General features: G+C 42.2%; 2 protein-coding genes across 2 annotated transcripts in view; one reads left to right on the top strand and one right to left on the bottom strand.

Annotated features, from left to right (window-relative positions):
* The window catches only part of LOC121460088 (recombining binding protein suppressor of hairless-like protein), a 197,603-nt gene that overhangs the window by 179,090 nt on the left and 1,617 nt on the right, over nt 1-16,896 (bottom strand). The gene's annotated exons all lie outside the window — the stretch shown is intronic.
* LOC121460098 (WAP four-disulfide core domain protein 15A-like) lies at nt 7,869-8,239 on the top strand. Its single transcript, XM_041670241.1, has 2 exons — nt 7,869-7,950; nt 8,082-8,239. Exons 1-2 carry the CDS (start codon nt 7,869-7,871, stop codon nt 8,237-8,239), a joined length of 240 nt encoding a protein of 79 aa, XP_041526175.1.

Here is a 16,896-nt window from a genome sequence, read left to right on the forward strand (position 1 = left end):
GGACTGAATAATACATTCTTTTTTTTTTTTTTTTTTTTTTTTTGGTTTTTTCGAGACAGGGTTTCTGTGTGGTTTTGGAGCCTGTCCTGGAACTAGCTCTTGTAGACCAGGCTGGTCTTGAACTCACAGAGATCCGCCTGCCTCTGCCTCCCGAGTGCTGGGATTAAAGGCGTGCGCCACCACCGCCCGGCTATACATTCTTAAATAATAAAGAGATAAGAGAGAAAAGAGCTCATAGGACAAAATAAAAATGGGAATGCAACTTTACCTTTACAAAGCAGCTAAGGAAATTCCAAAGGCAAGTTTACAGCTACTATAGTTTATACAGTGAGTCATTGTGAAGATTGGGTAGGAAACTTAAACCATCAAACAGTCAAATTTAAATTAAAGCACCATTTAGGAGATCCTCAGAAATATAGCTAAGGCAGCTCTAACAATACTTACATTTATCATCGCTTGCCTTCAAAAAATTACAAGAAAAACCTCAAATAAATAACTTAGTCTTGAACCTCAAGGTCCAAGGCAAACAATGACAAGCCAAACTCAAAGCAGTGGGTGGCAAGAAGTACTAAAGATCAGGGCAGAAATACATTAAATAGAGATGAAAAGGAAAGCAACTACAGAGCCACAGAATCAGGACATGGTACTGGCACAAAAACACATCCAGACCAGTGACGGGGGAACAGAAGAACTAGAAATAAACCTGTAAGGATACAGCCACTTGAGTTTTTCCAAAGATGCCAAAATCCACTTCCCCAGATCTGGCATCCATAGCACAGATGTGGTAGCCCACGTGTGGCTCAGTTTCCATCTGAAGCCAATTCTGACTTTTAGAAAAGTCATTTTAGTTCAAGCTTACCTGCTCTGCTTAGTCCAGTATCCTTGAGGGCTGTGAGAAAGTTCCAACTAAGTCCATAGGAAAAAGCATTTTGCCCATGAGAAAACAACACACTATCTAGTAGAAAGAATACTGCTGATGTCAAACCTTAGGAATATCGAGATAGAAATTGAAACTGTTTGCTCAAGGACAGGAATGGTCTATGGTGAGATACTGACTGTCTATGCTGTGCTTTGTTGTGCAGTTGTATGTAAGCAATTTCTGAAATAAACTCGGGGCTGTGCAGAGTAAGCTGGCAGTCTCCCGAACCTATTCTGTGCTTTCTTTCAGTTGGTCATTTCCTTAATCCTCATACCCCTACCCAGATACCCCAGCTGGTTTGATTGGAGCAGGCTCTGACAAGTGGCACCCAACATGGGGCTGGACATGGGGATTTTCATGGTAGACACTGTGGGTTAAAAGAATACATTCAGATTCAAGAGCCCATGTAGGTAAAAGTGAGTAAATGCATGGTGTAAATTAAAAAAGTGTAACTTGAGTTTAAATGTAAAGATAATTATGGGTCAAGGAAATAACAAACCGTTATTTGTACATTTGTTTAAAAATACTTGAAAAGCCAGAGGTGCTAAAGCAGGAAATCAACAACTGTAAATTTTTAGAGTTTGTACATTTACTTATAGGTATTTTAAAGGTTAAGGGTACTAAGGAAGGGAAACAGCAATTCCTTCAGTTTTTAAAATATATAAAGAATGTGTACCCCTGAATCTAGAGATTTAAAAAGGTATGAATGAGAGCTCTTTGTCTTGGTCTGTGTTTTGACCGTTAAACTACATTGTTGTTCTGTTTTATGTGTTCATGTCTCTAAAAAGCTTAAGTGGTACTGGTACCTGGTTGTCTGTCATTATTGTTTGTTTTTGTCTATTAACTTCCTTTGTTGTCCTAGAGGAGATGAGGCAAGGAGCCTCTGCCTCTATCCCCCTGAACAGTTTATTGGATCAGTTCCAGGATTTTGGGCCACCTCCCTCCACTGTTCTCTGACCTGCAGTCAGCCAGCAGCTTACAGAGGATGGGGGTGCGCATGCGCAGCTGGGCAGAGACACTACTACAGGGAGACACGCTCACACGAACTGGGCAGTGGGGAACTGACTGCTTGTGAAACAAAAAATCTGAGCTTGTGACCAGAGAAGTTAACAAATTGTTTTTCAAAAACACTGGCAGCCAAGGACACACTCTACGCCCACCAGCTCTGTTCCCCCTCCTTCTCTTCCTAAGCCAAGTTCTCCACTGTGATAACACTCAAGGTCTCTTCTGGGGCCAGCAGCTTCCCATCTTAACCCTTTTCTGCCCTGATATTGCTTTAAATAAAAACTGTTAAATGATGCTAATCTGTACATTTTGGGAAGCTTTGGCTTTAAAATAAAAGTCAAAGATGCATTCAGTTTGGGAAAAAATTATGCATTTCTTTTTACAGGAAAAAATATATCAGTTTTAGTCATTTATATTCAATAGGTTACAGATACTTAACATCTTTTTAAAAATTTGGTTACAAATTATTGATTAAAATAAAAAAACTGACACCCTGCCCCCAAATCCTCCTATCCTCCTGCAAACTCAGTGGAACTCTGAAACACACCTTGTTCCAATACTGAGGCACAACATATCCAAACCTATGGGACACTATGAAAGCAGTGCTAAGAGGAAAGTTCATATCACTAAGTGCCCAAATAAAGAAAACCGAGAAAGCTCACATTAGTGACTTAACAGCACACATGAAAGCTCTAGAACAAAAAGAAACCGACTCACCCAGGAGGAGTGGATGACAGGAAATAATCAAATTGAGGGCTAACATCAATAAAATAGAAACAAAGAAATCAAAACAAAGAATCAATGAAACAAAGAGATGGTTCTTTGAGAAAATCAACAAGATAGAAAAATCCTTGTCCAAACTAATCAAAAGGCAGTAAAATTAACAAAATCAAAAATGAAAAGGGGAACATAACAACAGACACTGAGGAAATTCAGAGAATCATTAGGTCATACTACAAAAATCTGGACTCCACATAATTGGAAAATATAAAAGAAATGAACAATTTTTTAGATAGATACCACATACCAAAATTAAATCAAGACCAGGTGAGCAATTTAAATAGCCCTATAAACTGCAAGGAAATAGAAGAGTCATCAAAAACCTCCCAACCAAAAAGACCCCAATGCCAGATGGTTTTAGCGCAAAAGTCTACTAGAACTTCAAAGAAGAGTTAATACCTATACTCCTCAAAGTGTTCGAAACAGAAGGAACGTTGCCAAACTCTTTTTATGAGGCTACAGTTACCCTGATACCAAAACTACATAAAGACTCAACCAAGAATGAGAATTACAGACTAATCTCACTCATAAACATGGATGCAAAAATACTCAATAAAACACTGGCAAATAGAATCCAAGAACACATCAAAAAAAAAATCATGCACCATGATTAAGTCGGCTTCATCCCAGAGATACGGGGTTGGTTCAACATACGAAAATCTATCAATTGATCATCATATAAATAAACTGAAAAAAAATATGATCGTTTCATTAGATGCTGAAAAAGCATTTGGCAAAATTCAACACCCCTTCATGATAAAGGTCTTGGAGAGATCAGGGATACAAGGAACATGTCTAAATATAATAAAAGCAATATACAGCAAGCCAACAACCAACATCAAATTAAATGGAGAGAAACTCAAAGTGATTCCACTAAAATCAGGAATAAGACAAGGCTATCCACTCTCTCCATATGACTTCAACCTAGTTCTTGAAGTTTTAGCAATAGCAATAAGACAGCAAAAGGAGATCAAGGGTATTCAAACTGGGAAGGAAGAAGTCAAACTTTCATTATTTGCAGATAATATATAAGTGACCCCAAAACTGTACCAGAGAACTCCTACAGCTGATAAATACCTTTAGTGATGTGGCAGGATATGGTATCAACTCAAAAAAATCAGTAGCCCTCCTATACACAAACGATAAAGAAGCTGAGAGGGAAATCAGAGAAACATCACCTTTCACAATAGCCACAAATAACATAAAATATTTTGGGGTAACACTAACTAAAGAAGTGAAAAACCTATTCAACAAGAACTTTAAGACGTTGAAGAAAGAAACTGAAGAAGATATCAGAAAATGGAAAGATCTCCCATGCTCTTGGATTGGTAGAATCAACACAGTAAAAAGGCAATCCTACCAAAAGCAAACTATAGATTCAATGCAATCCCCATCAAAATCCCAACACAATTCTTCACAGACCTTGAAAGAACAATAATCAATTTCATATGGAAAAACAACCCAGGATAGCCAAAACAATCCTGTACAATAAAGGAACTTCGGGAGGCATTACCATCCCTGACATCAACCTCTGTTACAGAGCTACAGTAACGAAAACAGCTTGGTATTGGCATAAAAACAGAGACCTGACCAATGGAATCAAATCGAAGCCCTGGATATTAATCCACACACCTATGAACACCTGATTTTTGACAAAGGAGCTAAAATTATACAATAGAAAAAAGAAAGTATCTTCAGCAAATGGTGCTGGCATAACTGGATGCCAACATGTAGAAGAATGAAAATAGATTCATATCTATTCCCATACACAAAACTCAAGTCCAAATGGATTAAAGACCTCAATATAAATCCGACCACACTGAACCTGATAGAAGAGAAAGTGGTAAGTAGTCTTCAATGGATGGGCACAGGAGACCACTTCCTAAATATAACACCAGTAGCACAGACACTGAGAGCCACAATAAATAAATGGAACCTCCTGAAACTGAAAAACTTCTGTAAAGCAAAGAACACAGTCAATCAGACAAAAAGGCAGCCTAGTGAATGGGAAAAGATCTTCACCAACTCCACATCAGACAGAGGACTGATCTTCAAAATAAATAACAAACTCAAGAAATTAGACATTAAAATTCTAAATAACTCAATTTTAAAAATCTCGATTTTGAAATAGAGATTTCAAAACAGAAAAATCTCAAATGGCCAAAAGATACTTAAGGAAATGTTCAATATCCTTAGCCACCAGGGAAATGCAAATCAAAACAACTCTGAGATATTATCTTACACCTGTCAGAACGGCTAAGATCAAAACCACCAATGATAGCTTATGCTGGAGAGGATGTGGAGTAAGAGGAACACTCATCCATTGCCAGTGGAAATGAAGACTTGTGCAACCACTTTGGAAATTAGTATGGCAGTTTCTCAGAAAATTGGTAATCAATCTACCTCAGGATCCAGCAATATCACTCTTGGGCATATACCCAAAAGATGCTCAAACATACTAAAAAGCATTTGTTCAACTATGTTCATAGCAGCATTTGTAATAGTCAGAACCTGGAAACAACCTAGATAACCCTCAACTGAAGAACGGATAATGAAAATGTGGCACATTTACACATTAGAGTACAACTCAGCAGTAAAAAAAAAAAAAAAAAAGACATCTTGAATTTTGCATGCAAATGGGTAGAATTAGAAAATGCTATTGTGAGTGAGGTAACCCAAACCCAAAAAGATGAATATGGTATGTACTCAATCATAAGTGGATACTAGCTATAAACAAAGGATATTGAGCCTATAGTTTATGATCATTCCCTCCCTTTCTTTCTCCTCTTTTTTTTCTTTTTTTTTTTTTTGGATAAGGATTAGAATTTTGAAAATTTGGATTCAAAAAGCCATTCAGTGCTCAAAGCCCAGTGAGCTGTTATGGAAGCTTGGAAGATAGGAATGAGAAAGGTATGGGGTCTACAGCCATACCACCCTGAACACGCCCAGTTTTGTCTCCTTTCAGGGTTCACCCTCACTCTCCCAGCCCTCTGTCTACTTTACACGTACACACAATTAACCTAGAGTCCCATATGAGGAAAAACCATGAAGCATCTGGCTTTGTTAATTGTTTGTTTTTTTTCAAGACAGAGTTTCTCAGTATTTCCCTGGCTGTTCTGGAAGTCGAGCTATTGACAAGGTTGGCCTTGAAGTCAGAGACCCACTACCTCTGCCTCCTGAGTGCTGGGATTAAAGGTCTATGCCACCACCACCCAGGGAAGCATCTGTCTTTTGGTGTAAATTATTCCATGTTATGAGTCCCCATTGCATCCAATTTCCTGAGGAAGTCATGTGACAGATATACTTTTAGTTTCTGAGAAACTTCCACATTGATTCTTATAGTAACTGACTTGACTTATGTAGTGATATTTTGTTTATGATCTGACATATAAGGTTTGCCTGAAGATCAGAGTGCAGAGCTAAACCACCAGTTAGCCATAGAGGCCAGCCAGAGGTGGCACACACCTTTAATCCCAGCACTCAGGAGACAGAGGCAGCTGGACATCTGTGAGTTCAAGGCCATCCTGGGCTATGTGAGAGTCAATCTGTCTGAAAGAGAAACAGAGCTCACACAAAGGTGATCCCAGTATTTGGGATTATATGCCTTTAATCCCAGCACTAGGGAGGTGGAGACAGGAGTGATATGGCTGGGCGAAGAGAGGAATACAAAGCGAGAAGCTCAGATGCAGTCTGAGGATATAGTCTGAGGTTTTGTAGAGACAGCATTCAGTATGAGAATTTGTAGAGACAGAACTGCCCCTACGCTCTGAGCATTAGTAGAAACTCTCTAGTGGCTGCCACTCTGCTTCTCTGATCCTTCCGTTTCCACCCCTAATTTATTATTGTGACCAATTAGAATTTGTCCTACAGATTTACATGACCACGGTGTTTAGGGGTCCCTTATCTTTGAATCCCCACAAGCATCTGTTACTTGCATTTTTGATACAATAATTTAAAGCTTTCTATATTACATACAAATCCCTTAGCCAATTATTATAGTTTTACATTTTAACAAATTTATCTTTTGATCTTCATATTAAAGATATGAGTGGGGTTTTTGTCATCTTTTTGTTTTGTTTGGGGGTTTGTTTTATCTTTTTAATAAAATAACTTTATTATTCTTTGAGAATTTTATACACTGAATTTCCATCATGTTCACCCCACTCCTTCTCATAACTCCTTCCAGATCCACTTCCCCACCTCTCCACCCCTTCCCGACATCAAGTCGTCCTTTGTATTTAATAGCCCACTGAGTCAAATTTATACTGCCCATATGCTAATGAATGTGAGACCATCCACTGGAACATGGTTGCCTACCAGAGCCCACAAGGCTAACTTATATGCTGCTATTATATGCTGCCTGTGAGTTTACTTTTTTTTTTTCCTTCCCCCATTCCCCGACTGGTTTTTTGCTATGTAGCCCAGGCTGGGTCAAGAACTCAAGACCTATGACCTCACTAGACTTAGATAGTTAGCCAGGTTTCTAGTATCGAGTGGGAGAACCTGTCTCCAAAAAAGGCAGTGGAAACAGAGGAAATGTCAAAATTACTTATAAACCTTAATGTTAAATCCCATAGTGCATATGAAATTTTCCATAAACCTAGAAAGAATAATGCTAGTAGTCCATTGCACTATCTTGCTTTGTCTTTGCAATGGTGTGGATAGGACCAAAAGGAAAGCCTCCTGAGCAGCACTTGGAAAAGTGGTGTTTCAAATTCTCTGGCTACATGATAAGAGAGGTGGGATAGCTAGCTGAGACGCAATGCTCTGAACAGCAACTTTCTTGCTTCCTGAACCTACAGCGTAATTTACAAACTAGGAAAGGCCAGGCCAGCCCTGCTAGAGACCCTTAAGAGCAGAACATTATCTCCCTTCCCCCTTGGAAAGCGGGTAGGGGTCCACAGAACTCTCACGCGGGAAAACGCTCCCCTACCTCCAGTACCTCCAGGACCCCTCCGCATCACCTCTTCTCTTTACGCTAGGTTTCAACACGCTGAGGCAAAGGAGGATGGTTGAAAGGAACCAGCTAAGTCCTTCCGGTTCTGACTGATGCATTTCCGCTTTTCTGGCCTGTGAACCAGAGCGACCCCTGCTAGTTATCCGCCACCTGGTGCTGATCCAAACAGATCCTCCCTCCATGTTCGCCTGGAAATTTTCATAGGAAATGAAGCCACGCAGCCTCACACTGTTCACAACAACCATTCTCCTTTGCCTCAGCATGGTACAGCCTAGAACAAAGAGAATAGGTGATGTGGAGGGGTCCTGGCACTGGGGGAGGAAAGCGTTTCCCCACGGGAGAATTCTGTGGAACCAGCTAGCTGGTCCTTGCAATGGTCCCTCCAGTGCTTCCTATTCACTCAAGGGCATTTTTCTGCAGTAACACCAAAACCTGGGTACTGCCCGGAGTTTTTTCTTCCCTGCCCGTTTGAACGGTTACCCGTATGCCAGCATGATAAAGGGTGCAAGGGCATCAAAAAGTGCTGTTTCTACTACTGTCAGATGCGCTGTGTGGAGCCTTGGACAACCATGTTTTGAAGTGAGTGGCCCCAGATCTGCTGTACTCGGTGCTGCCCCAGAAACCTGCCAGGGGATCCTTCTTATCTGTCCTAGGGCTGACTGCTCAGCACCCGTGGAAATCACTGTGACCAGAACTTTGAAGTTAGCAGTTGCCTCGAAAACCTAACATTCAAGCAGGGAGTAGTGGCCACACCTATAATCCTAGCATTTGAGAGGTTGAGACAGAGGGATTAGGAGTCCAGTGTCATCCCTGGCTATGTAGGGAAACTAGTTTGAGGTCATCCTGGGTTATATAACACCCTCTTGAAATGGGTACCTTCCCTGTATGATGGGACCATTTGGACAGCATTATCTCTAAGCCACCCATCTATTATGGAATTTTTTTGTCATGGTTATTTTCAACTTCCCCTTTTCTCAGTTTGTTGTAATTCACATTTAAATTGAAAAGTAAAGGATTATAAGTTCATAATTTCGTATTTGACTTGCCTAGAGTCCTCCAGAGCTCAGTCCTCAATTCTTTGACAGACAGCACATCCCAGTTCTCTTGGGGGAAGATAAGCTAGCAAGATTCAGGCCGTGGGACAGTGGGATCCCAAAGCATGTCCCCAGAACAGTTCACAACTGCTTTTGTTTCTGATTTCTCTTCCTAGATGGAAACTCTTTCTTAGTCAAGCCTGGGAAGATACAGTGCCACTGGCTTCAACTTGGATGGCTGATCTCGAGTTCCTCGGTCTCATAGGCCCCTTTTATTAGTGAGTTAAATGCAAATTAACATTAGAGCAAAATAAAGAAATAAATCCCCATGTTAATGACTGTTTCCTGACATCATAACCAACTGCTTGAAAGCTAGATACTTTAAACATAAAAGAAATTTATTTCTCTTTCCGTTCTGGAGGCTCGGGAACATACTATCTGTCTGGTTTTAACTCTGGTTAGGGCCTTGAGGTGAATGGCACCACACAGTGCTGGCAACACGTGGGAAAAATCAAGAGCATACAGAAAGAAATAAGGGGAGGCACCAGCCCATCCCAAAGGAAAAATTCCAGTTCTACCAGACAGGCACTGCTTGTTTCTGAATGTCTTATGCGACCTCATCAACTGCCACCAGGTCACTCTTCTTAAAGGTTCCCTACCACACAATGTGGCCACACTGAGCCCAAGCTTGCCGTGCATGAACTTTTCGGAGAAACACTCAAAACAAATCCACTGCGTACTTTTAACTATGTGAAACTCTGTAAGATTTCTCTCTTCGCCGCCTCCTCTCCTCTCTACCTCCTTCCTCCTCCTCTGTCCTCTTTTCCCTCCCTCTGCCCTCCTTTTTTCTCTTCCCTTCCTCCCCCTTCTCTCTCTTCCAGAGATCAGATTCCAGAGATTTTAGGGTTGAATTTTTAGCATTTGTTCCTGACGGAGGACAAGCACACCATCCTGATTTGGAAGAGCACATCGTGTATGCTACAGCTTCCTGGACACGGCTGCTGAGTCCTTCCCACATCTTGGTCTAGGAACTTTGGAAGTCTGAGTTAGAAATAAGCCAGGGATGGTCTTTCATCCAGAGTGACTGAAGGCTGGGGAGATGATCCATAGGAGACGTGTGTGCTGCCCAAGTATGAGCTCCACAGTTTGGGTCCCCAGGCCCATGTGTGGCACGTGCCTGTAACACCCCTGCTGGGAGGTGAAGGGAAACAGGAGGCTCTTGGGGGCTATTCGGTCAACTATACCTAGCCAGTTAGTGTGGAGACCCAAAAAACGTGAGCCTGTTCCACCTTGTCTGGAGGTCAGAGAGTTTGGGTTTATTTTGCTGTCTCAAAGTTGTTGACAACAAGCGTGGCTACACACCCTAACCTAGGGTGTGGTGACTTGGTGGTTTGGACAATAAGATGGCCCATAGAGGTAGGTTCGCTCTACCCTGACCAAAGGTCAGAGAATTCAAGCATACTTCTGCTTCCTCTTTTGAAATAGGGAGTTTGACCTAGGGAGTGACTGCCTTCAGGATACCTGGTCTAGGGTGTGTTAGTGACCTAAACAACAGAATGCTTTTCACGGGATATAGTTGCTTGATGTTTCAAGTACTGGAGCAAGTAACTGTTTGGGTTGTCCTTTGTGACATTTTAAAGCTGTCTTTTGCCTTCTTCCCCCTTTTGTATTGGGGTACAAAAGTGTATGAAAAATAAATGTAGGCAAACTCAGAACTCAGCATTCATTATTCACTCAGTCGTCCTCCTGTTACTATCCTGTATCTTTGTGTTTCTTTCTTATCTCTGTTCCTCCTACGTAATGTTTCTAATCCTCGCGCTCCTAACCCGGAATGGAAAAACACACTGTGGCTAGGATCGCAGCAGAAGTCACCCCAAAAAGGTGGTTCCCGACAAGTTAGTGAACTCTAGGTTCAGTGAGTGAACCTAGAAAAAGTAAGATGGAGGATGACAGAAGAAGATGCCCAGTGTTGACCTCTGACCTCCACATGCACACACAGGCATGCACTACACTCAGAGAGAAGGGGAGAAGAAGGGAGTGGTGGTAGTTGGCTTTTTGTTTTGTTTTGGTTTGATTTGGTTTTTGGTTTTTACTCTTTACTCTTTGCTTTGGGGGGGAACCTGCTACCCAAGTCCCAAATAAACATATGGAGACTTATTATTACATATGAATGCCTGGCCTTAGCTTGACTTATTTCTAGCCAGCTTTTCTTAAATTATCCTGTTTACTTTTTGCTTCTGACCTTTTATCTTTCTCTGTTTCTGTATGTCTTTACTTCTTACTCTGTGGCTGGCTGTGTAGCTGGCTGACTGGCCCCTGGTGTACTCTCTCCTCTTTATCACCTTCTATTTGTTCTTTCTGCCTGGCAGTCCTGCCTATCCCTCTCTCCTGCCTAGATATTAGCCATTCAGCTCTTTATTAGACCAATCAGGTGTTTTAGAGAGGCAAAGGTAACACAGCTTCACAGAGTTAAACAAATGCAACATAAAAGAATGCAACACATCTTAAACTAATATTCTACAGGAGGGGTAGAGAACTAAGGTCTTTATGGTCTTGAAATTTAAATTATTATAAATTAGCGATTGGAGAAAGAGATCCTGTGTGGCTCATCCTAATCTCATAATAGTAAAACATTTTCTGATTGAGTTTCTTCACTTCATGCTCTGTGCTTCCAGCTTCCTTAAGAACCACAGTGAATGCTGGGCAGTGGTGGGGCACGGTTTAATCCCAGCACTCAGGAGGCAGAGACCGGTAGATCTCTGAGTTCGAGGCCAGCCTGATCTACAAACGTTCCAGGACAGTTAGGGCTACACAGAGAAACCCTGACTTGAAAAAAACAAACAAACAAACAAAAAGAACCACAATGGTAGTAGAGATTTGAAAACAGAACCTACTAAATTTTTGTAACAAATACAAAAAAAGTTTGAGGGAAACTATTTATTCAAAGCTGTGTTTTCAGTTGCCAACTGTCATTTTTATAATAGTTGCATAGTCACAGTAAGTGAGCGTAGCAAAACCACTGAAGGAGACCATTCTGTGTGTATAAAAAGGATTTACTGGAGAACACACTGCTGAGCTGTCTCCTGGGGTCAGAGAACAACAGCCCAGCCAGGAGAGCAAGCGGGCTTTCTAGGGTTCCTGAAGATTTAAGGGCAGATCCCTTTCTCTCAGGAGACTTTTTTTCTTGTCTTGGGTAGAACAGAGTCCTTAGGCCAAGCCTCTAGGAAGGGTCTGATGCAATCAGGCCAGTTTATGTATAGATGTCCTTTTGCCTGTGGTGGATGGCCATCTAGGGGGGACCAAGAAAATTGCAGTTATCTGATAAACAAAGTCCCTGAGTCACAGGGATTTTGAGAACTGCTGTTAGTTTCTATTTACTCGTGGCCATCTGCCCCAGCTAAGCTCAGACAGCTATTTTAGGGCATTAGCAGCCACACCACCACCTTCAGTCACAAGGTGTAAAATCTTACATACAGAATTAGTAGTGTCGTTTACATAAAATGGGTGCAATGCATTTTTCAGCATTCTTAGTGAAACTGAATTATGTCTTCATTTGATGGTAACATTGACTAACAGCAAGACAAAAAAAAAAAGGTGAGGGCTAGAGAAATAGCCTAGTGTTTAAGAGCACGGGCTGTTCTTCCTGGGGACCCAGGTTCTATCCTATGCACCTACATGGTGGCTCACAATGATCTGTAACTCAAGTTCCATGGAATCCAGTGCCCTCGGCTGGACCCCTCGTGCATGCACTCGGAGCACAGACAGGCATGCAGGCAAAGCACTTATACACACAAAATAATAAAATATCTGTTTTGAAGATAGAAGTAATTCCAACAGCAGTGAGCCCTTTGCCACGAGTCAACTTCAGCTGTTCACTGGGGGAAGAATGTTATCCAAAGAGCAATTCTTTCTCCTCCTTGAGAGAATATGGGCCCCTTAAACTTAATAGCAATAGACGTGTGTTCTTAATTGAACTGCCATGTGAAGTACAGCATGGGAAAACCATTTTTTCTTGTTGAATTTTAACTTCCGTAGTTACTAACACAATGACACCGTGAGTCAATAAATAATTGCTGTTAATTGGGAACAATAGTTACATCATCTCATGTGCAAGGCTGTATGCCTTCTTCAGCAAACTGGGCAGCCTTCCTTAATTCCAGGAACAAAACCTTTCCCAACAGTACACTTCGCAGACAGCAAACACATGCCTGAGCTAGTGACCCCACCCTAGAAGCCGGCAATAGATAGGATTTTAAGGATTGCCTTCCCTGTGATGAAGATGATGCAGAATTCAGCCTTATCCCAGATACATAAACAATTCCTTTGTGCACCCGAGTTGAAGTCATTATACTAAGTAACTTCATAGCCTTGGACTTTCTTATGGAAAACTAGAGGGGGGTTTAGTCCTATCATTTTGAAACCAGTCAGTCCCTCGGCTAAAGGGAAAGCCGACCTAGATATCTGACGTAGGCTCAGCTCATTGTAATCTATTTTCATAGCAGGGCCTGGAAACCCTTCAGTCACGATTCTTCAGTGTCTCCCAGCCCTCTTCAACACCTTCTTCTATTCCTAACTTCAACACAGTCATTTATTTTAGACTCCCAGCACACTTGAAAGACTTTCAGAAGGTTCCAAGCAAGCAGGGTTAAACTCAACAGGGTGTGGGGTACAAGCTAAGTTCACATCGGGGTGCCAACCAACAGTGGAACAGAGGAGCTGGCACAAAGCATGTTCTGGAGCTTGATGTCCCTTCTTTCCCTCCCTCACACCTTGTCCCTGCTCACACACACACACACACACACACACACACAAGCCCTGTGCAAGTTTGTGTATAAGAGAGTCCAGAGCCTGAATGGGGTCACAAAGAGTGGAGATCCAGCAAGCCGATTTCAGGCTGGTGGACCAAAAGAGAGAAACCCTAACTACAGCGTGAGTAGGTCTCATCCAATCAGCTGAGAGCAGGAAGACAAAGATGGAGCAATAGCGCATGTGTAACCTCAACTGCCAGCTCCTGTGACCAGACAACACTTCCAGAGGAGGGATTGGGACACAAACCCAATCACACATCCTTCAACCTACAGTCTGTTCTGCCTAAGGGATGTGCTGGGATAAGAATGGCACAGACATTATGGGAGTGGCCAACCAATGGACTGGTCCAGCCTGAGACCCACGCCATGAGAGTGAGCCCACACCTGACACTGCCTGGAGCGCCAGGACCCACAGGCTGGATGGCCCAGAGACCTAGGACAGAAACAAACACAACTGGAAAAAATGTCAATGGAATGACGCTTAATGATATTCTGCCACACACAAATATTAGGGTCTAATCCAATTGTCATCAGAGAAGCTTCTTCCAGCAACCAATGGAAACATGTGGAGACCCACAGTCAAAGATTAGGTTGAGCTCGGGGAATCCTGCTAAAGAGAGGGAGGAAGGATTGTAGGAGCCCGTGGTGTCAAGGACACCACAAGAAAACCCATAGAATCAACTAACCTGCGCTCACAGGGCCTCACAGAGACTGAACTGACAACCAGGGAGCCTGCATGGGACTGACCTAGACACACTGCATATATGTTATAGTTGTGTAGCTTGGTCTTCTTGTGGAACTCCTAACAGTGGGAACAGGGGCTGTCTCTGACTCTTTTACTTACTTTTGGAACCCTACTTCTCATACTGGGTCACCTTGCCCAGCCATAATACAAAGCGAGGTACCTAGCCTTACTGCAACTTGATATGCCATGTATTGTCGATATCCATGGGAAACCTCTACTTTTCTGAATAGAAAGGGAGGAGGGATGGATGGGGAGGCAGAGAGGAGGTGAGGAAGGGATTGGGAGGAGATGAGGGAGGAGAAACTGCAGTTGGAATGTAAAATAAAAACATAATTTTTTAAAAGAGAAAGAGAGAGGTTTCTGGAAAAGCAAAGACTTCTCAAGACAATTCCTGTCTGGGTTCGCAGTCTGTCCTCATGTGCGCTTCTAACTCAAGAGTGCAACCTCAGATCTGCCATCCTGACCCCACAGTCCCTGTCCTTGAGCTGCCTCCTTAACCTCTAACACCACCACCCACCCATTGCCACCACCCCCCACAGCCCTCCAAACCTTACTTGATTTGTAAGTACTGCTAGAGAGCCTTGACTAACTTGATACATACAGAGAAGTTCATTTATTCAGTGTCTAGTCGTATACATTTTAACAAAAGCATAGATTTGGGTAGCGAGTGCTACTCTCAGGAGGACACAGGGCATTTCTCTCAACACATCTCCACCACTTGTTTTTGTTTGTGTGTCTGTTTTTCCATTATAGTAACATTCTGCTCTCAGTCCCTGAGCACCACTGGCCATGTGCATACAATCTCTGTTCTTGTCTCTTTGCCTTTTCCAGAACGTTACACGTTGTTAACAATAGCTACAAAACTACGTTCATGCACACAGAATATGTTGGTTTTGGTTGAGGAGGGGGTCGTGCTGTGTTGTTGCTTCTGGTATTGTTGCGTAAGGTGGGAAGGGTCTCACTATGTAGCCCAGGCTGGTCTCTAACTATTGAGCTTCCTGCCTCTGCCCCCTGAGAGCTGGGATGACCCTGGCCTGCTCCTCCGTGGCCAGTTCTCCAGTTCCATTTAGAGTCATATCACTTCCCCATAAAAAGGGAGGAAAGATCAAAGCAACAAAAGCAGATGGCTCTTTTAAACCAAGACCAAAGTCAACTAGAGAAGCAAATGGCCTCTGGTGTGACATCTAGTTCCAAGAATGAGGACGCCTTCACTCCACCTGTAGCTGTACCTCAGAAGCCACAGGATTTGACAACATCCATGTCCATCAAGGAAGTAAAACATACGAATGATAAACAAAACGTTTGAGGCAGAAGGCACCTCTTAGAGTAGGGGTGACTTGTGAAATTCTCATCTGTTATGCTCTATGATGTTCTGCCATTATAAACTGCTGGGTGTGGCAGCACACACCTTTAATCCCAGCACTTGGGAGGAAGAACAGGGGGTCTATCTATGAGTTCAAGGCCATCCTGGTTTACACAGCAAATTTTCAGGATAGCTAGGACTTGTAGAAAAATTCTATCAAGAAAAACCTAAACAGGGGCTGGAGAGATGGCTCAGCGGTTAAGAGCACTGACTGCTCTTCCAGAGGACCCGGGTTCGATTCCCAGCACCCACATGGCAGCTCACAACTGTCTGAAAATGCAGTTCCATGAGATCTGACACCTTCACACCAACAAACATAATAAAGTTAAATAAATAAGTAAAAAAAAAGTTTAAAAAAAACTAAACAACAACAAAAATCTTTTCTAAATTATAGGTTCAAAGCTGCTGTTCTCAAAGGGTGAGAAACATTGATGGCATTCTTTCATCTGTAGAGCTTATTGTATGGTAAAGTTGTTTTAAGGAAATTGCATCAAAAATTAGCTACAACTATACTCTGGAGACAGGAAAGCAAATGTGTACTCTAGGGTTGCATGTACCATTCATTGTTAGTTTTCTAAGACACGGTCATCATTTTGTATGCTAGAGACTTTCATTATTAGAATTCACATGGCGATATATTGTAAAGCATGGAAGATACACCACCTGCAGTTAGTTCCAGATGTTTCAACGATAGATCTGGATACCCCAGTCTGTTATGAACTGCCCAGTCCAATACAGGTATGTGAGTGCACATGAGTGTCACTGTTTTGGTTTTTAACATGTTCTGTATATTTTGAAAGTTAGCAATAAAAAGATGAGGGTGAAGAATAGCCAGCACACTCCAATGCTATGGAATAATCCCTTTGTACACTGTAAAGATTTGTCACTCAAATTGGTTTAATAAAAAACTGACTGACCAGTATCCAGACAGAAAGTATAGGCAGGACAACAGACACAGAGGAGGCTGGAAGAAGAAGGGCGGAGTCACAGGAGTCAGACACAGAGGAAGCAAGAGCTAAACAGGCTGTACTGAAAGAAGGTATCACCACATGGCAGAGGGTAGATAAGATATATGGGTTAATGTAAGTTTTAAGAGCTAGTTAGTCATAAGCCTGACCTACCTGCCAATCATTTATAGTTAAGTCTCTGTGTGGTTACTTTGGAATGGCTGGCAGAACAGAAACATCCACCTAAACTCCACCATTCATGCACAAGCTCGCCAACTCCCCAGAAATCAGCGCAGGGACAGAGGACACATTAGTGAGCCTGGAGTCATGACTCATTG

Source organism: Microtus oregoni, unplaced genomic scaffold (genome assembly GCF_018167655.1).
Source record: "Microtus oregoni isolate MIOR12 unplaced genomic scaffold, Mior012 000020F_ref0000438, whole genome shotgun sequence".
Classification (NCBI taxonomy): domain Eukaryota; kingdom Metazoa; phylum Chordata; class Mammalia; order Rodentia; family Cricetidae; genus Microtus; species Microtus oregoni.

Excerpts from the sequence above, each read along its gene's own strand:
- LOC121460098 (XM_041670241.1), top strand. The coding sequence starts at position 7,869 with ATGAAGCCACGCAGCCTCACACTGTTCACAACAACCATTCTCCTTTGC. Across the intron at positions 7,951-8,081 it reads GCCTAGAACAAAGAGAATAG|TAACACCAAAACCTGGGTAC; the intron begins GTGATGTGGAGG and ends ATTTTTCTGCAG.